At 41.2% G+C, this 25354-nt stretch overlaps 2 protein-coding genes across 2 annotated transcripts in view; both read right to left on the bottom strand.

Moving 5' to 3' along the window:
• Positions 1–709: 709 nt before the first annotated feature.
• The window catches only part of LOC127127334 (uncharacterized), a 37084-nt gene continuing 12439 nt past the window's right edge, over positions 710–25354 (bottom strand). Inside the window, exon 4 of the mRNA XM_051056492.1 lies at positions 710–1294. Within this exon, the coding sequence (XP_050912449.1) occupies positions 1177–1294 (118 nt within the window). The 3' untranslated portion in view covers positions 710–1176. The remainder of the gene's footprint in view (positions 1295–25354) is intronic.
• Positions 5186–7016, bottom strand: LOC127127335 (pentatricopeptide repeat-containing protein At5g47360). Its single transcript, XM_051056493.1, has one exon. It carries the CDS (start codon positions 6731–6733, stop codon positions 5300–5302), a length of 1434 nt encoding a protein of 477 aa, XP_050912450.1. The 5' UTR covers positions 6734–7016; the 3' UTR covers positions 5186–5299.

The raw sequence follows: 25354 nt of genomic DNA, 5'->3' as shown, positions 1-25354 counted from the left end.
AGTAACCACAGCTTTACGATTCTTCTCCAGACGCGATTCATGAGCAAGGAGACTCGATTCAAGCTCTTCTATCGTACTGAGATCCTCTTTGTTGTTCATCGCAGCAACAATAGGATCATACTCTTCAGGAAGAGCATCGAGAACTATTTCGATGAGATTTCGCTGAGGAACGGGATCACCAATGGATACCAGAGATTCACTGATGTCACGAACATGAATCATGAATTCAGTTATCGTGCGTGAACCTTTGGTGAGATTGCGAAGTTCCAATCGAAGTTGACGCGCCTTGGTAGTGAGCAAGGTGTTGAAGTAACGTTGAACTTCAGACCACACTTGCCATGAGTACGTGCAATCAACCAGTTTCGGAAGAATGGAATCAGAGATTGTAGAGAGGAGCCAGGTGCAGATGAGCGCATCTTGTTGTTCCCAGTCAAGATACGAAGGATTCGCACCACCGATGACCGGATCTGCTCCGGGAAGGAAGCGCGGAGGAACAAGCGGCATCGTCACAAATCGTTGCAGTTTGTGACCGCGAATCACACCTTCAATCTGCTGTTTCCATTGCTTGAAGTTTTTCTCATCAAGCTTGACAGAGATGAGATGTGAAAGTTTGATGTGAGGAGAGAGAAAACCGCCCTCGGAATTGAAAGGAGAAGCCATGGGAGCACGGGAAAGAAAGGCTCAAGATACCATGTTAAGATAATAGAAAGAGAGAGAATGAACTGATTTGTATTTCATTCATATTAAAATAGAAAACAATCAGCAGCTATATATATAGCTGGAATAGTTTGTTATCACAGAGAGGACAGCTCACTGTCAAACTTACAGTTGTGCACTAACAAACTAATTCACACTGTAAAACTTACAGCTGTGCACTAACAAACTTACAGCTCACTGTAAAACAAACGGTAGAATATTCTATTCTAATACAAAGGCACCATTCTCCGAAGGACAGAAATTTTACTTCAAAATGGGGGGAACCTCTCTGTTGCCATGCATCCAACATGGATTCCTATCATCATTGCTAATGTCATGTAAACATTAATCTTCCCTCATAAAAGAAGGAAGATACAAATTGTAAACTCTTCCCCCCAAACGAATGAGGCTATACTATAGTATTGCCTCAACAACATTTGTGTCTATCATGCCCCTCTTACCCTGTCACTATCATCCTATTTAATCAAATGACCAAAATGACTGTACATCTGAGGCTGGTTGTAGACCCCCATTAAGCAGACGCGTATTAGATGACTTCCCTACGCTTTCCGCGGAACCATGTATAGGCCATTCCTTTCTGCAAAGTAAACAAAGATCAGTCTTTCAAAATTCACCTGTTAAAATAAGCTAGCTTTGTTAAAAAGAACAAACAAATTTTACAAAATCAAAAAGAAAGAACACGTCCAATACTTTTTCAGTACAAACATCAAAAGGGTCGCAAAATGCCTCACAAATTACAGAATCAGGGAAAAAGAACACATCCTAGACAAAGTCAGCACAAGAAGTTACAAGGGTCACCCTATTCCTAAAATACTTTACAAGATATGTAGACTGCACCAGTGCCAGTTTTTCGGATGTAATAAAATATTCCCTTTTCATTTTTATTGTGATTGATCGTTTCTTTATTCTTCAGTTTAACAAGTCATTATTTTACACTTTACACCAGAGTTTAGCTGCAAGTCTATCTGCAGAGCTCTGTCTAGAAAGGTCGATCAAATTGATTACAACAAGGACTTATCAATGAGCATGGTTGTATAGTAAATAGCAGAATAGATGCAAAACAAGCACGCAGTCCAACACTACCAACTAAATCCTTTTTTAACCCATACCAATACAAAACTTATAATTTCATGAGTAAAACAGCATAGCATACATAGAAAAGAGCATACAGATCACATTATTTGTTAGGGAAATATTTAAAAAGCTGCAGTTCTATAAGATCACATTGAGGCTACCTATTTCAGTTTACTTAATCGCATATCCCTATCAATTTACAATTCTTGATTCTTAAAGAAGTACAGGCTGGACATGACAGCAGTTTATAAGCATATACTTCTTTTTTAGTGAGTACATTAGTCTAACAGTCAAGCTATTATCAACAAGCGTCAAGAGAAGTCCATTATCATTTATGGCATGAAGGTAATTCTAATTTAGAAGCCTGTTTTCTATAAGGAAGAATTAAATTTAAAATTGGATTGAATCTATCTGCTCAAAAATATCCTACGCAACAGGCACTCTGAATTAGCAAGAGTTGATGGACTTGAGTCAGAGTTTCAAAATGTAACCCTTAGTTCCAGAATCAGCTTTACAGGCCAAACTTAAAATAAACGCCACATAAATACTTAGATATATGCATTCACGTTGAAATATATTTGGTCGTGTCAAGTGCGGCGAAATACTGTCATTGCATATATAGATAGAAAGCAAGTATCACTCGTCAACAAAGCATGATAAATCTCACTAGAAATAGAAGAATATAAAATATTCCCACCTATCAATTTTTAGAGCTCTACAATTCATTTGGGAAAACAAAACAAGGGAACTGTTTTTCTTATTTATTTGCCAAAAGAAGTTTCATACATTTTAAATGGTCAGCAATACAGATTCATATACAGCAGGGTTCTACATTTCGTATATGATAAACAGAAAAAAGAAACCAAATACTTATTACTCACTTGGACCAACTGTCAGCCGGAGAACCCTCAAGTAAATGGCTAGTAGCAGTTCCATTGGGACTTCCATATATAATTTCATTCTGTGGAGCTACCTCCTGGCTGGTAAAGCCACTTGAAAATGGTGGGAAGAAAGTATTTTGAGACCATGGATCATAACTACTTGAACTTGTAACAGGGCTAATGTTCCCGCCACTCTGACCATTAGGTAGAAAAACATTCTGAGGGGAATGTGTATTGGAAATCATGTTATCATCTTTGTTGAAAAGGGAAGCCATAGTCTTCTGAGATGGAAGCATAAAATCATCCTTGTTTGGCACATTTCTCTGTGAAGATAAAAGCCAACTTCCTGGGCCACCTACCAAGCCTAAACCTTCCTGGCCAAGTGGTGAAGTACTCCACATCTGCCATGTTCCCTTATCACTTGCAGCGGCATCATCTGCAGGAGAAGCATGCTTTTCCCGAGACAATGGGGACTCAATCGGAGATAGCTTATTGAAATCGGAACCAGCAGATATGTTTTTTAAAGAGTGAGGCTTTGCTACTTCCATGTCTGTCCCAAAGCCAGTTCCCAAGTCCAACTGAAAATTTTCAAGGGACTCTGAAACAGGCCCAAGCAAGGAAGCTGGAATTGGATCATAACACGGGTCTTCAAAAAGCTCTTGCTCATCGGGTCTAAAATCATGTGATGCATTTCTAACTGGAGAGAACAACTGTTCAATTGCAGGAGAAAAACCTAAACTGCTACTGGTTGATCCACCATTTGGGTGGGTGGAAATATTAAATGGCGACGGAAGACCAAAATGAATTGGATTATTAAACGATCGAGTAACTGGTGACTGGCCAGATGACTGAGGGCTTTTGGCTTCTGCTTGAGTTTTGGAATTTGGTCTACATATTACATTTAAATTTGAGGGTTGTGGAACAGATGAAGATCGAGTAAATAACTGATGCCATGACATTTTAGGCGCCGTCCATGGCTTTGGTTCTGGGAGTACCTGCAGAGAACAATCATGGTAATATTGTTTATCTTAAAGAACTTTTTCTAATACAACTATCACAATTATATATACAAACAATTAATATTAATTACAGCATCATATAATTCTGTTCATGAATCTCAAAGACCAAAAGTTTAAAATGTGAACAGACATTGAAAGTTAGTAAAAAGAGACATTTGATTGTAGCGCTAATTTGTAAAATCTGCATAACATAAGCTCTTAATGTTCAAAAATAATTGGCCTTCAACAATAACAGTATTATGAAAAGGCACAGAAAATAAAACAGACAGCAAGGTAACTTACAGAGTGATTGATATTCCTATCATCTCCATTCAAATTGGTTTTGGCAGTTGGACGTTCAGGAGGACAAATATCTCTCTTGCCGGCGGAATTATAAACATGATCTGCAGAACTGTTAAACTTGGTTTCTTTCACCACAGTGGCAGGACTGCTAGTTCCCCTTCCAAAACCAAATGCTTTCGAAGAGGACAGAAATGTACCCCGCACGCGATCAAGGTACCTGGATCCAGTATTTCCTCAATTATAATTGTTTGCAGTCATATTTTTACTATGTCCATTGTCTGTACTCTGTCCCTTGCCAGTCTCTAACCCAGATTTCTGATGCTCTCTACGATCTGTTTCACTTTTTTTCTCGACATCACGCTTCCGTTCATTTTCCTTTCCAGCTCTTCTTTCCAATTCTTCCACATCAGAGTTGCTCTTACTAGAACCTTTATCTTTATCTCTTCTTTTTTCCTGCCGCTTCTTTTCAGTTTCCTTCCTGCTGTTTGTCTCCTTACTCGGATTTAATGATCTCATTCTATCTTTTTCAGCTTCTGCTTTCTCATCTCTCAGTCTCCTACGCTCCTCCACTAACCTAGCAACCTCCTCCCTCTGTTTTCTTTCTTCCTCCTCCAAGAGTTCTTTCTCTAGCCTTGCCTGCCTTTTTTCCTCGGCTTTCCTGCGTGCTTTTTCCCCTCTACTTTCATTGAGACTTTCTCCATTCTCACCCCGTTTTGCTAGTGCCCTATGTTCAGCATCCGATGAACATTCTTCCCTTGAACTAATTCTAAAAATCTTTCTCCAGAGCCATCTAATGCTTAAGAAAAAAGATGTTAAAAGTTTACAGATGAAATACAAAATACCAGAATACGACCTCTCTGTTACACAATGCTCATCTCCTCCAAAAAGACCAGCATTCTCATTGCTCTTCCAGTTGCTAGGATTACCTGGAATAGGCCCACCCACCCAATTTCCATTCTCCAACCATTCTTGACTACACATCCATCCATTTTCAGACCAAGCCTTGCCATTTAATATCTTGCCACTTTTACCAACCAACTCCTTAACAATGCCAGAATTTGATATCTTGCCACTTTTACATACCTACTGTAGCATCTACCATACACCACCGTCATATTTGGTCCGGGTGGACAATTATTACTAACCGTTAGATTAGCCAGCGTATTGCAAGTTGCAACTCTACTAATGTAATGGTGAGGCACCATAGACCAAAACTTTTCCATCGTCTTCTTCAAACCTTGACCAGCAAGTCACCAAGCGGCCAAAACTATCAAAGTTGACTGGTAGAAATTATCAAAATTCCCAACCTCTTTTGTAACAAAATTATCAAAGTTTCTTGTTTATACCAGTCAACTGGTTCACAAGATCTGTTTCTCCGTATTTTCTTAGGATGTCAACTGCAGTGTCTCTGTAGGGAGGCCTTAGAGGAACCGCTTTCTTCAGCATTATTTTCACGAGCTTTGTGGCCTCCGTCAAGTGGTTTTTTCGACAAAGGCCAATTAAAAGAATAGAATAAATATCAGAGTCGATGGAAGACAAGAATCCCATATTCTCAATTGTATCAAGCAAGTAGAATCCATCTAGTACTCTATCCTTCAAACAAAACTCCTTTAGCAAAAGGCTAGATGCCAAAGTATCAGGTTTGGTCTCACCAGCAAGCATTTCCTTGAAGAGCTTCTCGGCTTCCTCAAGTTTCTTTATCCTTATCAAAGAAATCACTAGTGAACTGTAGCAATCACCGCGCGAGACACAATGTTCAACCACAAATTTATCAACCAACTTGTATGCTTCGTCTACACGGCTTTCAGTACAAAGACTCTCAATCAATGTAAAAACAGTAACATGATTAGCAAGGCAACCAAAAGCTCTCATTCTATCAAGAATATTTAACGCTTCTGTCCACTGGCGTCTCTTACAAAAACTTTGAATCAAAGATGTATAAGTAACAACGTTAGGACAACAATCCACACCCTTCTCCATTTCATCCAACAATTCCAATGCCCTTTCCATTGATCCACACCTACATAACCCATCCAAAATAGCCGAAAAAACAACCGAATTAGGTGAACAACCATGAACTCTCATAACCTTGAGCATGGAATAAGCTTCCTCCAACCGACCCGCATTACACAACCCCTCAATCATAGTCATATACGTAATCAAATCCGGACAAAGATCATTCAAACTCATCTCCCCCATCAACTTCTCTGCCATTTCAACATCACCCTTCTTGCAAAACAACCTTATAACTACATTATACATCACCGTATCCGGTTGCAAACCAAAATCCTTCATTTTCCTCAACACCCACAAAGCCAAGTCAATAAGCTGAGCCTCTTTACACAGCTTCAAAACCTCCCTAAACATATTAACATTAACAACACACCCTTCTGACTCATAAGACTTAATCAAATTACAAATAACATGAGAATTCTTATCAATCCCAAGCAAGTTGCAAGCTTTCCTATACATATAACCACTATGCCTATACCCAGGTTGAAATCCAGCCCAAATAAAAAACCTAACACCCAACTCAGATTGTTTAGGACAGCACTTACTAAGAACTTGGATAACACATTGAGAGTCCAATTTGGGTTTAGTCTTGGACAATGAATTCTCAATATTAATGCCATTGTTTTTATTGAGATTGGTATAAAGTGTATCAGCAATTGAAGCCATACCCATTTGTTGGGTTGAGAAAGGAAAGATTTTGAGAGTTTGAAAGCATGAAAAAGATCGATTTTTTACAAAATGGTGCATTGGGTGATGATGAAATTTAGGGATGGTAATTACTTAGCATTAGATTAAGTAGTCTTACCAAACCTTACTATGATCTCTTCACACCAAATCGCACCTTCCACCCTCCGACAGTGCACAGTTCAGAGTTCTCCGACGAGCATGTAATATGTTTCAGCGGTGGTTCAGAGGTGGTGGGATTAATGGTGATTTCTCTGTTTCCGCCTCCGCCGTGGCTGGTGCGATGCGGTGAGGTACGATGAGTGGTATAGACGATGAGTGGTAGAGACGATGTTGCAAAGGGTTTAGTTTTTTTAAAATATTTTTAATTACATGAGAAAGAATATATACCTACAAAAATCGGAATCTTTTATCTATCGTTGCTACAATTTTTGATACAAATTGTTTTTTTAAAGAGACTCCCACAATAAAATTTGTTAAAAAAAATGATTAAATTTTTTTTAAAAAATTAAAAAAAATCCATAAATTCAAATAAACTACATAAATGGGCAATTTTTGCCCTAATTTGTACATTGGCGCCACCCTAGATGACGCCTACCCTTAAAAGTAGGGCAAATCGCCACTAGGAGTGGCGCCTACACCTATTTTTTTTTTTTTGCTTTTTTTTTAAAAAAATTTTAATATGTTTTTAATTATTTTTTTAATTTTTTTAAATCTTTTTTAACTTATTTTAAATTTATTAATTTATATTTATTATAAATTATATTAATTTATATTAATACATATATATAAATAATATTATTTATAATATATATATATATATATATATATATATATATATATATATATATATATATATATTAATTTATATATATTAATTTAATTTATAACTAAATAATATTATTTATAAATTTTTGGGAAAATTAGGATTAATCATGTTAGGGTTAATTAATCAATTATAATTAGGGTTTATTGATCGGTTATAATTAAAGTTTGGTAGTTATGACCTAATTCAAATCCTAATTCTCTCTAAGACTAATTAATTAAGTGCGACACTAATTAGGGTTAAGTACATTGGTGTACAACCTAGAATTTTTCCTATAAATAAAGTGTTATTTCCTTGCATTTTCTTCACCACATTTTCCTATCACTTTCTCTATCAAGTTAAGTTCATGGCATCCCCCAGACCGGCATCATGGCAACGAACATCATCAAGGCGGCCGGATCCTGAACCAGTAATCTTAAAAAGGGATGGGCATGTTATTTTCTCGCCTGTCAAACCCCCAATGGAGATGAAATTTTGGAACATTCGTTCGTTGGACCAACTAAAAAGGTCCTTGATGTCTTGGTTAAAGGGAGATTACCAACCTGGTGAAGTCATCAGAAGGATTCAGAGGCTTAGAACAAGGTTCTCATTTGAAATTGGAGAAACGGTACGTTGGTGGGTTGAAGTTGAAAGCGACGTTGATTGCATCCAAATGATGCATGGATCAGATGACATAGTGTTAACTGTTGTAATTTCCTAGATTTTAATGGTTGTTTGTGTTGTTGTTCTTGTATTTGTTATTGATCTAGTACTTGTTCTTGTTTTAGTACTTGTTCTTGTTCCAGTATTTATTTTTGTTTTAGTATTTGTTGTTCTAATGTTAGACGTTTGTGTTTGTTGTTCCAATGTCATCTTCTATTTGAAATAAAAAGTAAACTTTATTGATAAATAGCATTGTGTCGCATCCGCGAAAAAACAACCGGCGGGCTAAAACAAAAACAACACAGAGCTGCCACTGCGCGTTATTTATCCCAAAATAGGGAAAGGAAACGCTCAGAGAAACCTGGAAAAAGCATGGTCTCGCGACCAAAGAGAAAGGGTAAGGGAGTCGGTTACGCAAGGGGAAGGTATTAGCACCCCTCACGTCCGTCGTACTCGACGGGATCCACGTTCTAAGAAAGAAAAGGTTGCTAAAACATCACACACACACACAGGGAACGCAGGTGGGGTTAAGAGAAGGGAGCTCGATAGGACGTCGCATCCTATGCCTACGTATCTCGTCTGGAACGAGAATCAGAGCTGCCGTAGTTCGGCTTACGCACGCCAAACAAGCAAATAAACACACCGGCAAACATGGAGCCTGAATGCCAATCACTGGACTTACATCAGCATCCGAACCAAAACACGCACAAAACAGCAAACGTGGAGCCCGACCGCCAATCACTGGACTTACGTCGGCATCCGAACCAAACACACGCCAGAAGATAACAAGCAAACACACACAAAAAGAAAAAAAGGTGCCCGGAGAGACCTCGCACGGTCTCCTGCCTACATACCTCGTCTGGAACGAGGATCAGGGCGATGTAGTTCCCCTCAAAGGGGGAGAAAATCTAGCCATAAACCAAGGGAAGACACACTACCAGGGAGCTGTACTCGAGCCTAGTGTTGTCATGCATCATTACCCTACGTTGAGGTTTCTACCTACTTGCACAACTGCAAGCTAGTCCTATCCAGGAAGAAAGCAAGCATACAAGCATACAAGCAAACAAATATTCACAAAGCACACACTATAACCAGTCAAGTGGGCTCAAACAATGGGTTTGACTGCCGAAGCAAGTCATCTGTACATGGGTATTGCTCGCTCTTAACCTTGCCATTGCGAGGCTAAGGTGAAGCAGATGAAAGGTGAGTGAAGATTAGACTTCACAGCTCTTATCCCTGACCAGGGAGAGCTTCTGACAAAGGAGCGTGGGTCCAGAATGGAGGGACCCTTCTACGCTCAAAGACTCTGACTCGATTGTGCAACAACACAAGATCTTGGGTTTGTGTCCCAATGCATCAACACACGGCCGTGTGAGCAGAGGAACGACTCACAGAATAGTGGGGGATAGATTGCATATCCCTTTGATCCACCAATTGCCTCATAGAGGTCTTTACCTGCTTGGGCACAAATGTAAACAACCACAAACATCGCCTCTTAAGGAGGACTTCAGACAGTTGCCTGGCCAAGTAACAGGCCAGGTCTTTCAGACTACATGAAGAATAGAAGTCCTACCTCAAGTGGTTTAAAACCAAGCAGCAGCAAGCAAGTTCTTAAAGAACTGTAAGCGACTAAATGTACCTGAAATCAATCAAGTATCATCAGTACTCAGACAAACAACAATAAACAGCAAATGTTAATCAGTCAGACTATACAGATTAAGCAACACAGGTTAATGCACACAAGTGCAAGCTATAAGCTCAAGCTCAAGCTTCACAACCTACAAAACAAAGTCATGTTAGTGGACAACATCAAATAATCTCAATTTAATTGATTTCCATTTCTCTCCTTAAGCCTTTTGCATTTCAACCTGAAAATCCACACCAAATGTGAGAAACTAGACCACTAGGCCAAGCCTAGGGTCCAAAAGGGAGAAAAAAATCTAAACAGCAAACAATTCTCAACCAAAATCAAATTAAAACAATTCAAAAGCCAAGGCAATTGATCCCATGTTTATATCATTCACCATATTCATTTCATGACCAAAACATCACAAACTAGGTCAAATGCAACATCCAATGTCCAAACAGAATGACTCCCATCAAAAGCATACCAAAACAATTCCAAAAATCCTCAAATAATTCACACCTAAACAGGACATATTCAAGGTATAGCATGTCAATTTTCAGCTCAATTGGACAAAAGGAACTAGGCCAATGAAAATCAAGAAATCCAGACAAGATTATTCAAGCCAATTCATAACATCAACACAAGCATTCACTTCAAAAATTCATAAATCAATAAAATCAATTAAGAAATGAATGGGACCAAAACAGTGATGTCCTACCATGTGTCTATAATCATCATACCAAATTTCACATTCATCCAAAACCATATGAGAATTTCACACAAGATATACAAACATGTGTCACACAAGCTTGCCAAATGAGCATACAGAGAAGAAAAATATCAATCAAATTGAAAATGCTATAGAAAAATCCAGAAAAATTCACATAACATCTCAACATATCAATGATCATCCATGCAAAATTTCAATCCAATCTAACAATCATAGGTCATGCAAATAAATTCATGAAGTTGACCTAGCTAGGTGTGACACAAATTGTCACACCTAGATTCAAAAAATCATAACTCAATCACCAGGTATCCAAAAATCACAAACTTTATATGTAAATCACCATCAACATGTCCAGAATGAGAACAAAAAATTTCAAACATTTCTTTAAAGGTATGAGCATTTCATGATGAAAATGGCAAAACATGTAAAAAATACACACAAGTCAAAGTTCAATAGGCCAGGTCAACATTTCTCCATGCACAACCTTTGAAACCATGCCTATAAAATTCTAGGGAAAAATTGGAATCCATCAAAAAAATCCTCACTATTTTTGGATTAATAATTAATTTTTTATGATTTTTCTAAGTTTTGTTAATTAATGAAATAATTATCTAAGTATTTTGATTAATTAAAATGATTTTGAATTACAGCAGTGGCATTATCGTAATATTCATCATCCAAGCCAAAACGACAGCGCAGCACATTAATGTGTTGTCACGCGCTGATTGGTGGTTTTTGGGAGGGAAACAACTTTTGAAATTGGCAAGGCAACCAAACGGATCAACGCGAGCTTTTTCCCAGAAATCTTCTTCTTCTTCGCGCGGCATACGTGTTCATCAACGGCAGATTCGGTTTCGCTCATTTCATCACCAAAATGATCAAGCGATACATCATTCTCTTCGTCTCTTAACGCACATCACTAATATGCTAACGATTTCTCCTAATCCTAACTGTAGCTCACGGATCGAGCGATTAAAGTTCCACATTCAAAACTAAAAAACGCGATATCTCATTCTACAATCAACCAATCCACAAACTACGAATTGCATGCTGTTCTACATTCCACGATCTTTCAAAAACATGTAACAATTTAAGAAATAATGATGTTCGAATCTCGCACCTTGAATGAAGACAGTTGTGATTCGTGATGAATTTGGATGTGATTCTTCAAAACAGTCCAAGCTTGATGATAGGGAAGTTGAAAGGAGTGTTCAGGTTAGCTTGAAGTTGCTTCTAGCAGAAGAAATTGCAAATTGCCATAGATGCACCAAGGATGAACAGTTGCGATTCTAATGCTTTTTGGCTCCAAATCATCAAAACAGTTCAAGAGGAAGATCCATGGAGAATGAAGCAAAAAGAAATTCGTGAATTGGTGAAGAATTGGAAGAGTTTTGTGGAATTTTGCTCTTGAATGTTCTTGAGCTTTTGGAGAATTTGGAGGGAAAAGTTTGTTGAATTTCTTGTGAAATGTGATTCTCATCCAAAGTTAGTTATGATTAATGTTATATACTCTTGCTTAATCCACCCTTAATCATCCAATTAGCAAAAGTGCAAGTGATTAGCAAAATGTCATTTTCAATCCAAGGGCAAAAATTCCATTTCACCACAGGTCAATGACAGCTCATTTGACAGCTCACACACTCTCAAAATGTCATGTGTGATGTGTTGCAACTTGTCCCATGGTCATTGGTTGTGTATTTCTTATTTTCACTATGCCATGGCAATTTGTATACTTTTCAAGTGCAATTCACAAGTGACTTAACCAAATAATGAACCTCAACATGTTATGACCATTCAAACAATTTTCAAATTGCATTTGTGAGGTGTTGCAAAAATCCCCATTCCAAAATTCCAATTATTTCTCAACTTGGACCATTTTGCCCTTGGATTTTTAACTGTACACTTGAAAATTGACTTTTTGCATTGACCAGTTTTGATGAATTCCAATTATGCACCATGAAAGTACATGTCAAATGGAGTTTGCACATAAAAATATCACTCAATTTGGACACTCCATGTGGAAGTTATGTCCCTCTGATTATGGGTCATTTTTGAAATTGAATGGACCATAACTTGCCAACCATACATGGGATTTTCAAGTTCTTGGACTTTTTGGAAAGGTGAGACCAAGATCTATAACTTTCATGTTGAACAAATTTTCATTTGAAGCTTCCTTGGACATGTAATTTTGTGGTCAAAATCTTTCCATTTTTGGAAACTTCCATTACAAGTCACTTTCTATTTTTGGCAATTTTTGTCCTGACTTTATTTTCTTCATTCTTGAGCTTTGACATGTCAAATAACACTTGTTCCAACATGAATGAAGTATATCCAACTCATTTCCACCTCCAAATCCATTAAATCATGCACAGTTGACCACAGTTGACTTTTTCACTAACAGATGAATTTGGCAATGCATTGATCAATCTGAGCTCCAATCTTCTGATGAAATGGCCCAAGGGTGAAACCCTAGCCTCAATATGCACAATAAAATCATGTGATGATCCCCATAGCCATCATAGACCCCATCTCCTGATCATGCCCTGCTTGGCCTAATGCACCTGATTAAGGTTGACCAGTGGTCAAAACCCTAATCTCAAGGTATCCTGATCAAACACTTGATGATGACAAACCATGATGATGATGATGTATCACTTCAAACAAGATGAAGACCAATATCCTTTGAGAATCATGAAACCCTAATTTGGACCTCCACATCCTCAGATGATTAATGACCAGTCCAATAAAACCCTAGCTTGCACTTTGACTTCCTCATCTTCTGATCAAGGCTTGGGAGAATGGCTTGCACAATGTAACCACATGATATGCAATATGCAATGCCTAATGACCTAAAAATGATATGCAATATGATATGCTAGTCCCAAGAGAGGAGGGCAAATTTTGAGGTGTTACAGCTGCCCCTATTCAATCCACTGTGAACCTGTCGATATGAATAGCCTCGGCTTTCAGATGATCAGGATGAAGAGTGATTGAATACCAAGAACAGACAAACAATTTGCACTCTTGATGGGATAATAATTAACAACGCCCGTCATCATCGGCGAAGAAACAATCTTGAAGAAAAATCCGTCTGGTACGGATAAAGTCGGCCTGATCACCGAAACAAAAACGTCGACCTGGATACCAAAATAAATGGTAACACAGGGATAACCATGGCCCGAACGCCACATCCGCTGGGGATTATTATTCTCTTTCTTTCTTCTTGAACCCCGAAATTTTTCTGCTTTGCTCTTTTTCATTTTCTTGAACCCCGAAATTTTCTTCTGCGCAAATGATCCTCAGATCACCGCATTTGAACCCCGCTCTCCTGTTTGCCAAAATAATGAACCCCGTTCTCCAGTTTGAACCCCAGTCGCCTGACGATAACTCACGATCGCCATTGTGAACCCCGTTCTCCAGAAAATGCCTCAACATTTCCCTTTCTCCATTTGAACCCCATCTCCAGAAAATGCCTCAACATTTCCCTTTCTCCGATTGAACCCCGTTCTCCAACTTCTTCTGATAATTCCGCTGGCAATGTCGGAAATAACACCAAACACCACTCTGAGGGCGACATATCAGAGGGTACACCTTCACAAAAGGAAGGTAACATGTGCATCTCTTCATCCGAAGACACCTATAACGACCTCCACTAGCATCCGCCAAAGTCTTAGGTGACACATGAACAGAAGATAATCCTGCGGACCTCATCCTGGATATAATCTCCAACTCCAATCTCCATTTGAACCCCAGAAAATGCCTCAACACTTCCTTTTCTCCATTTGAACCCCGAAAATGCCTCAGCATATACTCTTCTCTGATTGAACCCCGATCTCCAGAAAATGTCGCAACATCTCCTTTTCTCCATTTGAACCCCGAAAATCGCGTTGATCGCGTAACGTCTTCTGATATTATTTCCATCTCTGTCCGACGGAAACATTTCCTCCAATATCGCACCACTGGGGAACATTGCTGATCTGACGTCATGATGCTGAACTCCTCAGAGTAACACTTTCAACCAGACACTGACTGATGACTGGGAGAAAACTCGACGTTTACTGGACATCGAACAATGATGTTGACAGACATCAAACAAGGATGTTGACATGACATCAAACAAGGATGTTGACAGGACATCGAACAATGATGTTTACCAGACATCGAACAATGATGTTGACAGGACATCAAACAATGATGTTGACAGGACATCGAACAAGGATGTTGACAGGACATCAAACAGGGATGTTGACAGGACATCAAACAAGGATGTTGACAGGACATCAAACAAGGATGTTGACAGGACATCAAACAAGGATGTTGACAGGCATCAAACAATGATGTTTACAGGCATCAAACAATGATGTTTACAGGCATCAAACAATGATGTTGACAGGCATCAAACAATGACTGGGAAATTACTCGACGTTTACTGGACATCGAATGATGATGTTTACTTGACACCAAAGAAAGCTCGACCAGACACTTACTGATGACTGGGAAATACTGTTGCTCACAATGCTGAACTCCTCGGAGTATCGCCTTCACTATCCGGCAAAACCAATCCTCAAGCGGTAACCACGGCTTGAATCGCGCTGATCGCGTAACCTTTCCGTCTCTGCCCGACGGAAAAACTCCTCCAGTATCGCACTACTGGGGAAATACCCTTGATCAAATCATGAGGCCAAACTCCTCGGAGTAACACCTCTACTTCTGGTAAAACCACCTCTCAAACGGTAACCACGGCTCGAGACTAGCTTGTGCTTGCAATATGATGCATGATTGATTTTTTTTGCGTAATGCTCCATAATTATGGAAATGCTACGCGATTTATTATTTTTTCTATGCAACATGCTATGCTATTTTTTACATGATGAATGTATAAAAGGCATCCCCCTCAAGGGATTCTGCTGAGGAGCACGAGACACTCTGCTGAGGAACTCGGCAATACTCCGATCTCCACCCTGCTGGGGAATACCACTGCCGCTGGGAAAAGGTAACCCTTGCTGAGGAAGAACCTCCTTTGCACCCAATCCGCTCGAGAAACTGCTGGGGATAAGCACCACCAACACTCTGTGGGGATACAACAGTTTTTGACTTGCTGGGGATATCAATCCCAACTCTGCTTGGAACCCTCACAGATACCTGACGACTTCACTAGGGAAATGCTCACAGATAGCTCTGCTGGGGAAACAGCAACCTCCAGGCCTGGCGACTGGGGAAACACCGATCTGACACCTGCTGGATAACCATCCTGACCCTGCTAGGGAAGCGAATGCTACGCCGCTGGGGACAACCCATGCAATCCATAGCTAGAATCAACTCAGCTGGGGATGCAGATATCAGTCTGCTACGGAAACTCATCCAATCAACGGGTAGGATGAACACTGCTGGAGATATATTTCATTGAAACCCGCTCCACTCGGGGATAGCAACCTTCTGGCCTGGCTGCTGAGGAAACACCGTTGTAAACCTACCAGGGATAACCATCCTGACTCGGCTGGGGAAGTCACAGACCTTGGATCTGCAGGGAGTTGGTCCTCTACTTCTGCTTGGGGACCTAGCTGGGGAAATGAGAAAAGTTGGTACAGAACACCCGCCGACTCGTCGAACCATGGTATCCACCTCCCAAACTCGTACCGACTTTCCACTTTTGAGAACTCCCAGACCCGTCTGAACCTTTTCTGCTCCATCATCTTGTATTCCCAATCGTTCCGCGTTCGACGGAGATCGAACTCCTGGGATTTATACAGAAATTTTTCAATTTTCCGACTTTGAAGAGTCTTCTTGATTAATTCCAAGGGGCGTCGTACGTCTCTCGTCGTCTATGCACTGTTCTCCAACTTGCTTGTCCCTGATTGGACTCCACGGGGAATTTCTACATACTTTCCAATCTTCCGATTTTGAAGAGTCTTCTTGATTATCATTCAAGGATCGTCGTACGTCTCAACGTCTCTTCATCATCCCTTCATATTCATTCGTCCCTGATTGGACTCCCTGGGGATTTGCTTCGGCAACAACTTCCTCGTCACAACCTGCACGTGAGTGAAAATAACTAACAGCACCTGCAAAACAGATCGTTAGATAAAACCGTGCCCCAGGCGTGCCAAGATTTCAACACTTGAGTCACTCATCCTTCCGAATAAGATTTCAAGCTTTCAATCTTATAAACATGCATTGGAAGGGACCTGTATGTCTTAAAATGCCAGATTCTTTATCAAAAATATTTGGATGTTTTTGCAATCAAAGCGGTAATGAAAAACAAAAACAAAAATTATTTGACTGAATATGCATTTTATTGATTGAAAAAGTGTGGCTCAAATTGAGCAATACAAAGGAAGCAATTCCTGAAAAGAGGTAATTGCGCACAAAAGGAAAAATCTATCCTAATGGCAATGTGAAACCCGCAATCTCATCGAGTTCCAACTCGGTTACACCCCATATGTCCTCAGACTCTCCCTGCTTTCTGCCTTCTGAACAAGACGTTTCTAATTGATCCCTACCGGGTATTATCCATGATGCTTTAACCAAAGCGCAAACGATCATGCCAGACGCAATTGTTCGTTTCAATCCCTCTTTTGCCTGGACCGCCCTCTCGGGTTTTCAATCCACCGGGATACCCTTTTTTGCCCAAGCCGCCCTTGTGGGGTTTTCGACTTGCCGGGTGTACAGTTTTTCATTCTTATCCCTAATTTTTGCCCGAACCATTTCTTTCTGTTTTTCGGTTCGCCGGGATGCCCATTTTTGCCTGGACTATTTTATTCTTTTCGTCCAGCGGGTCTCTTTATACGAAGTATTTTTTAACTGCGTCCGCATTCACAGGGGATGGAAAATCCTCGCCATCCATGGTCGTTAACAACAAGGCTCCGCCAGAGAAAACCTTCTTGACCACGAATGGACCTTCATAATTGGGTGTCCATTTGCCCCTTCGATCGTTTTGAGGAGGAAGGATCCTTTTCAGCACCATATCACCTACGTGATATACCCGAGGTCGTACTTTCTTGTCAAAAGCACGCTTCATCCTTTGCTGGTACAACTGCCCATGACAAATGGCTGCCAGCCTCTTTTCCTCTATCAGGCTTAACTCTTCGTACCGGGTCCTTACCCATTCAGCCTCTTGCAACTTGACATCCATCAAGACTCTCAAAGAGGGAATCTGAACCTCAACAGGTAATACAGCCTCCATTCCATATACCAATGAGAAAGGAGTCGCCCCAGTAGATGTACGCACCGACGTTCGATACCCATGCAATGCAAACGGCAACATCTCATGCCAGTCCTTATAGGTTACCACCATTTTCTGCACAATTTTCTTTATATTCTTGTTGGCTGCCTCAACCGCCCCATTCATCTTCGGACGATAGGGAGAATAATTGTGATGCTCAATCTTGAATTCGCGGCACAACTCTGCCATCATCTTATTATTCAAATTAGAACCATTATCAGTAATGATTCTCTCGGGAACCCCATATCTGCAAATGATGTCTCTCTTGAGAAATCTGGCAACGACCTGCTTCGTCACGTTCGTATAAGAGGCTGCTTCCACCCACTTGGTGAAGTAGTCAATAGCCACTAATATGAACCTGTGCCCATTCGAAGCCGTAGGCTCAATCTTCCCGATCATATCAATGCCCCACATAGCAAACGGCCATGGAGACGACATTAAGCTCAACGGATTTGGAGGCACGTGCACCTTATCAGCATAAATCTGGCATTTATGACACTTCCGCACGAAATTGAAACATTGGGCCTCCATTGTCATCCAATAATAACCTGCTCTCAAAAGCTTCTTTACCATTGCATTCCCACTGGCATGGGTACCGAACGATCCCTCATGAACCTCTTTCATCAACTGGCTTGCTTCTCTGTCATCAACACATCTGAGCAAGACCCAATCAAAATTCCGCTTGTACAAAACCCCATCCTTATTCAGGTAGAATACCATGGCTAACCTCCGCAGAGTCTTTCGGTCCTTTTTCGATGCTCCCTCAGGATATTCCCGCGTCTCAAGATAGCGCTTGATATCATAATACCACGGTTTCTCATCATCAGGCGCTGTATCAACAGCTAACACATAAGCCGGTCTATCCAGACGACCTACTTCAACACTGGGGAACTGATTCCACCACTGCACCTTAATCAAGGCAGCCAGAGTAGCCAAAGCATCTGCCAAAGGATTCTCCTCTCTGGGCACATGATGCAACTTCACCTTGGTGAAAAACGTCAACAATCTCCTCGTATAATCTCGATACGGAACCAAATGAGATTGATGCGTATACCATTTCCCGTTAACCTGATTTATCACCAGAGCTGAATCTCCATATATGACAAGGTTCTTGATCCTCAAATCAATCGCCTCTTCAATCCCCAATATGCAAGCTTCATATTCAGCTACGTTGTTGGTACACTCAAATGTTAGCCGGGCAGCAAAAGGAATGTGGGATCCTTTCGGCGTAACCAAAACAGCACCAACACCGCTTCCGTTCACGTTAACGGCCCCATCAAACATCAGAATCCATTCGGATTCAGGGTCAGGCCCCTCCTCCGGTATTGGTTCCTCGCAATCTTTCGATTTGAGAAACATGATGTCCTCATCAGGGAATTCAAACTTCATCGGTTGATAATCATCAATAGGTTGCTGGGCGAGGTAATCAGACAATTCACTCCCCTCGATTGCTTTCTGAGGGATATACTGGATATCACATCAGTCAAAATCATTGGCCCTTTCGCAACCCTTCCGGTTATTGCTGGCTCTTCAAAAATCTACCTGATCAGATCCATCTCGAAATCCACAAAGTGGTATGAACCAGCATATACTATCTCAGTCTGCGAGCAGCCTATGCCAAAGTACAGCAAGTTTTCTCGAACAGCGAATGTATTGTTTCACAGTCGGTAAACTTTTTGCTAAGGTAAATTGCATGCTCTTTTCGACAAGACTCGTCATGCTGACCCAATACACCTCGTAGACCCCTCGAAGGCTGTCAAGTACCAGATTAACAATCGCTCCTTCCACAGGAGGTATCAGAATCAGAGGTTCCTGCAACTTATTCTTTTATTTTCAATGCCCCTTGGCAATCATTATTTCACCTGACTGTTTGATCTTTTCTTTCAACATCTTGAACATGGGTTCACACGTGGCTGCTAGATAAGATGTGAACCATGACATGTAGTTCCATCTGCCTAAGAGACCACGGACCTCTTTCTTCTGTTCTCGGTTCAGGCATTTTTTTTTTGTTGTTTTTTTTTTTTTTTTTTTTTTTTTGCAGGATCGACCTCGATTCCTCTCTTACTCACAATGAACCCCAGCATCTTACCGGATCGCACTCTGATAGTGCACTTACTTGAATTCAACCTCAGCCTGAATTATCTTAACTGGTCAAACGACTTGCCCCAGTCTGCCAGATGCCCCTCTTCCGCTTGGGACTTTGTTGTCATGTCATCAACATGGCATTCAATTTCATGATGAATCATATCATGAAACAAAGTCACCATGGCTCTCTGATACATAGCACCGACGTTCTGCTTCTCTAAAGGACAGTCTCCTCTCCATGGTAGCTTATGCGCAATGACATCGGTACCCGATCCTGGCATATCCTGACATGACCGGGCGAAGGTATCCACCTGCTCTTTCAACCGGGCTACCATTCTGCTCTCAACTTGCCTCTGAAATGGCCCCAATTTCTTCCTTCCTGACCTCGGCGGTGCTTGGAATAACAACCTCAACCCGCTCTTCATGCGGCTGAATCACCTTCTCCTCTTGTTTTGACAACCTGGCTAATTCCAGCAGATCACAATCTTCTTCGCCTTTTTCTTCAGCCTGATTGCTCGGATTGTCGAAGTCATATGAGGGGTAACCAAATTGTTATCGACGAGATCCGGAGAATTATTTTTGAATTCGGAACGATACAGATCAAAAAGGAAAAAACAGAAAACAAACATTGCCATTTTTATTTGTTTTTAAACTGCAAAAATGAATGAAAAACAGGGAACACCGCTTTTTTGACTGAAAAACATCCATTTATTTATGATGCAAAATGTTGCAAATTATGAACATGAGGTGGCCCTTACAATGAACCAGTACGTGTCGGGCAACACATATGGCTTTCATGCAAATAAAATTGAAAAACAAGAAACATTACTCTTCCGGATGAGTGACAGTGCTGATCTTTTAGGCCTTCCAGTTATGGACTTCCATCCCTGGTACGCACGATTTTATCCACGATTCCAGCTCGCGGTCGCTGTCACTCTCTTCACCCACTGTATAGGCGTGATCTGAATCTAGCATTCCAGCACTGACAAAGGTGAACGACGGACGACGTCCTCTGTTCTGCTCAGACGAGTCTTGACCCGGATGATAACCAATCCCAAACATATCCGCCTTTACCACAATGCCTATGATCTGTCCCCAGCCTGGGATCCCTCCATTTCTCACCACTTCCACTGCCTGCTTGTAAGAAGAAATGGACGGCTTTTTCTCTTTCTCAACACCAACAGCATTTTTCACCTTGATGGTTTCAACTGTCAGACTGGGTGCTTTACACCTTACATCGTCCATTTCTACTTTCATCTTTCTCTGGACCGATTCCCCAATTACTACACACCCCTTTGTAGCGATGGCCGCACAACAATCATCAACACGAGGGAAAGCTCCATTTTTCGTCGGGCGTTTTGGGACCACAGACATGGGCATTCTTAACTGATCCTTCTCAGTCACCTCTATCCCTTTCCTGTCCTTCGACATCATTTCCACTTTTACAGGACCATGCCTCGTCACGGGGTTAGCACTATCATCTGCCATCGGTGCAAAGCTGATTGTCTTAGAATCCACCAAGTCCTGGACCACATGCTTAAAAGCTTTGCAATCCTCAACATGATGTCCGGATGCCCCAGCATGGAACTCACACCTGACATTCTCATCATAACTGGCAGGCCTCTGATCAGGTTTCAACAGAGTCAACATCCTCGACTGCACCAACCCAAGATCCTTCAACTTTTTAAACAGAGAGGCGTAAGTCACAGGCGGCTTATTGAAATGACGATCTGTCGTCCTCCTTCTCACTTGGCCCACTGCTTTTTGTGTCCTCTGTTGAGGTAGTGGTTGCCGCTGTTGTGCAAATTGATTACTAGTAGGGATTGTTACCGTATCAGCATATGGGTGATAACGATCCTTACCGCGTTCTCTTTTGGCCTGCACACCACCTGATTCGACTTTCTTCTTGGGCTGACCACTGTCAAGGGATTTCTTCACTACGAATGACGGAGCTTTCCCCTGAACTTTCTCCTTGATCATCCAACCCTCAATCCTTTCTAATCTCCCGGCCATGGCTTTCTGCCCCAAGGCAAGCCCTTGCACAACACTGAACAAATCCCTCACCATCTCTTTCAGTTCGAGGATGTCGGCGTTGGGAGAATCCATCAGTTTGGATTTGTTGCCCCCAGCAAGATATCTGAGCAAACGAGCTATGCGCACCGGTTGACACCTACAAAACAGCAAATGGGTTAATATGCATGAATGCAACGTCTATCCATGTGAGGAAGATTCCGTCCTTTGATTCTGGTTTCATCGAGACGGATAATATTTCACCAATAACATTCTGACATCCGGATGTCTCTCAACCAGATTCGCAATCCATAATACTCCCCATATGGCTAGATGTAGGTCCGATGCAGATGAATGCAAAATGAGAATGATGCAGATGAATGAATGCAATGCATTGCCGTCCTCCAAGTCATCTGATCATCTGTTGCTCTGAATCACAACCCTGATCTCTGAACCGATCACAACCATCTGAGGGAACATGTAACCACAAATCCACCTTAAGGGTTCCGAAATAAACGGAACTGAAAGATACACCATCATCATCAAATCGTCTCTGAACAGATACCCATCATCACCTGAATCGGCCCGGGGAATCCTGAAATAAACGGATCCCCACTGATAAGTCACGGACAGCACTCCGGCGTCTCAGCAATAAATGACCATAAATCTGACTCATAAATAGGACTCTGATCCACGGAACAATTATTCACCATCTGATCATACACCCGAACATGCATCTGAAAGAATCACCCTCCCCTCACAGGTAAATTCTAATCAGGTCACCCTAAGGCGGATAATAGTCTCGACAATCGGGCAGAGATACTCAATGGGTTTGCCCTTTCGGGTGTGCCATTGTAGCTCTCCTGAGATCGTCTAAACCAAAGATCCGGGAAATGATCGGTCACCGAAGTCAATAGCCCAAAAGAGATAATCCAACCTAAGCGGAATAACTCCACCCGGCAAGACTCTCTCAAATGAACCTCGTCCGGCTGTAGTGACATATCTCCGCATCATGTCGTACAACATGTGAAGAGACATGAGACCACGCTAATCCTAGGTGTGTACTCAGGCCTGGGTATTGGGCCTCACTCAGAACACCCACCCCAAATCAGATGAACCACCTGCACAGAGGACGGCAGAATGATAGTATGATGCATGCAAGTATTTATGCAAATATATACACAACAGAATAATAGATGCAATAAATAAAGCAAAACAAACAACCTAACCTATCCTAGAACGCTAGGAGAGACTCGCTTAGGGAAGATGGACCAGCACAGGTCAACATCTATGTGACGTCCCCAGCAGAGTCGCCAGCTGTCGCATCCGCGAAAAAACAACCGGCGGGCTAAAACAAAAACAACACAGAGCCGCCATTGCGCGTTATTTATCCCAAAATAGGGAAAGGAAACGCTCAGAGAAACCTGGAAAAAGCATGGTCTTGCGACCAAAGAGAAAGGGTAAGGGAGTCGGTTACGCAAGGGGAAGGTATTAGCACCCCTCACGTCTGTCGTACTCGACGGGATCCACGTTCTAAGAAAGAAAAGGTTGCTAAAACATCACACACACACACAGGGAACGCAGGTGGGGTTAAGAGAAGGGAGCTCGATAGGACGTCGCATCCTATGCCTACGTATCTCGTCTGGAACGAGAATCAGAGCTGCCGTAGTTCGGTTTACGCACGCCAAACAAGCAAATAAACACACCGGCAAACATGGAGCCTGAATGCCAATCACTGGACTTACATCAGCATCCGAACCAAAACACGCACAAAACAGCAAACGTGGAGCCCGACCGCCAATCACTGGACTTACGTCGGCATCCGAACCAAACACACGCCAGAAGATAACAAGCAAACACACACAAAAAGAAAAAAAGGTGCCCGGAGAGACCTCGCACGGTCTCCTGCCTACATACCTCGTCTGGAACGAGGATCAGGGCGATGTAGTTCCCCTCAAAGGGGGAGAAAATCTAGCCAGAAACCAAGGGAAGACACACTACCAGGGAGCTGTACTCGAGCCTAGTGTTGTCATGCATCATTACCCTACGTTGAGGTTTCTACCTACTTGCACAACTGCAAGCTAGTCCTATCCAGGAAGAAAGCAAGCATACAAGCATACAAGCAAACAAATATTCACAAAGCACACACTATAACCAGTCAAGTGGGTCCAGAATGGAGGGACCCTTCTACGCTCAAAGACTCTGACTCAATTGTGCAACAGCACAAGATATTGGGTTTGTATCCCAATGCATCAACACACGGCCGTGTGAGCAGAGGGACGACTCACAGAATAGTGGGGGATAGATTGCATATCCCTTTGATCCACCAATTGCCTCATAGAGGTCTTTACCTGCTTGGGCACAAATGTAAACAACCACAAACATCGCCTCTTAAGGAGGACTTCAGACAGTTGCCTGGCCAAGTAACAGGCCAGGTCTTCCAGACTACATGAAGAATAGAAGTCCTACCTCAAGTGGTTTAAAACCAAGCAGCAGCAAGCAAGTTCTTAAAGAACTGTAAGCGACTAAATGTACCTGAAATCAATCAAGTATCATCAGTACTCAGACAAACAACAATAAACAGCAAATGTTAATCAGTCAGACTATACAGATTAAGCAACACAGGTTAATGCACACAAGTGCAAGCTATAAGCTCAAGCTCAAGCTTCACAACCTACAAAACAAAGTCATGTTAGTGGACAACATCAAACAATCTCAATTTAATTGATTTCCATTTCTCTCCTTAAGCCTTTTGCATTTCAACCTGAAAATCCACACCAAATGTGAGAAACTAGACCACTAGGCCAAGCCTAGGGTCCAAAAGGGAGAAAAAAATCTAAACAGCAAACAATTCTCAACCAAAATCAAATTAAAACAATTCAAAAGCCAAGGCAATTGATCCCATGTTTATATCATTCACCATATTCATTTCATGACCAAAACATCACAAACTAGGTCAAATGCAACATCCAATGTCCAAACAGAATGACTCCCATCAAAAGCATACCAAAACAATTCCAAAAATCCTCAAATAATTCACACTTAAACAGGACATATTCAAGGTATAGCATGTCAATTTTCAGCTCAATTGGACAAAAGGAACTAGGCCAATGAAAATCAAGAAATCCAGACAAGATTATTCAAGCCAATTCATAACATCAACACAAGCATTCACTTCAAAAATTCATAAATCAATGAAATCAATTAAGAAATGAATGGGACCAAAACAGTGATGTCCTACCATGTGTCTATAATCATCATACCAAATTTCACATTCATCCAAAACCATATGAGAATTTCACACAAGATATACAAACATGTGTCACACAAGCTTGCCAAATGAGCATACAGAGAAGAAAAATATCAATCAAATTGAAAATGCCATAGAAAAATCCAGAAAAATTCACATAACATCTCAACATATCAATGATCATCCATGCAAAATTTCAATCCAATCTAACAATCATAGGTCATGCAAATAAATTCATGAAGTTGACCTAGCTAGGTGTGACACAAATTGTCACACCTAGATTCAAAAAATC

Source organism: Lathyrus oleraceus, chromosome 3, assembly GCF_024323335.1.
Source record: "Lathyrus oleraceus cultivar Zhongwan6 chromosome 3, CAAS_Psat_ZW6_1.0, whole genome shotgun sequence".
In the NCBI taxonomy this organism is placed as follows: Eukaryota; Viridiplantae; Streptophyta; class Magnoliopsida; order Fabales; family Fabaceae; genus Lathyrus; species Lathyrus oleraceus.
This window is presented reverse-complemented; position numbering and strand designations above follow the sequence as displayed.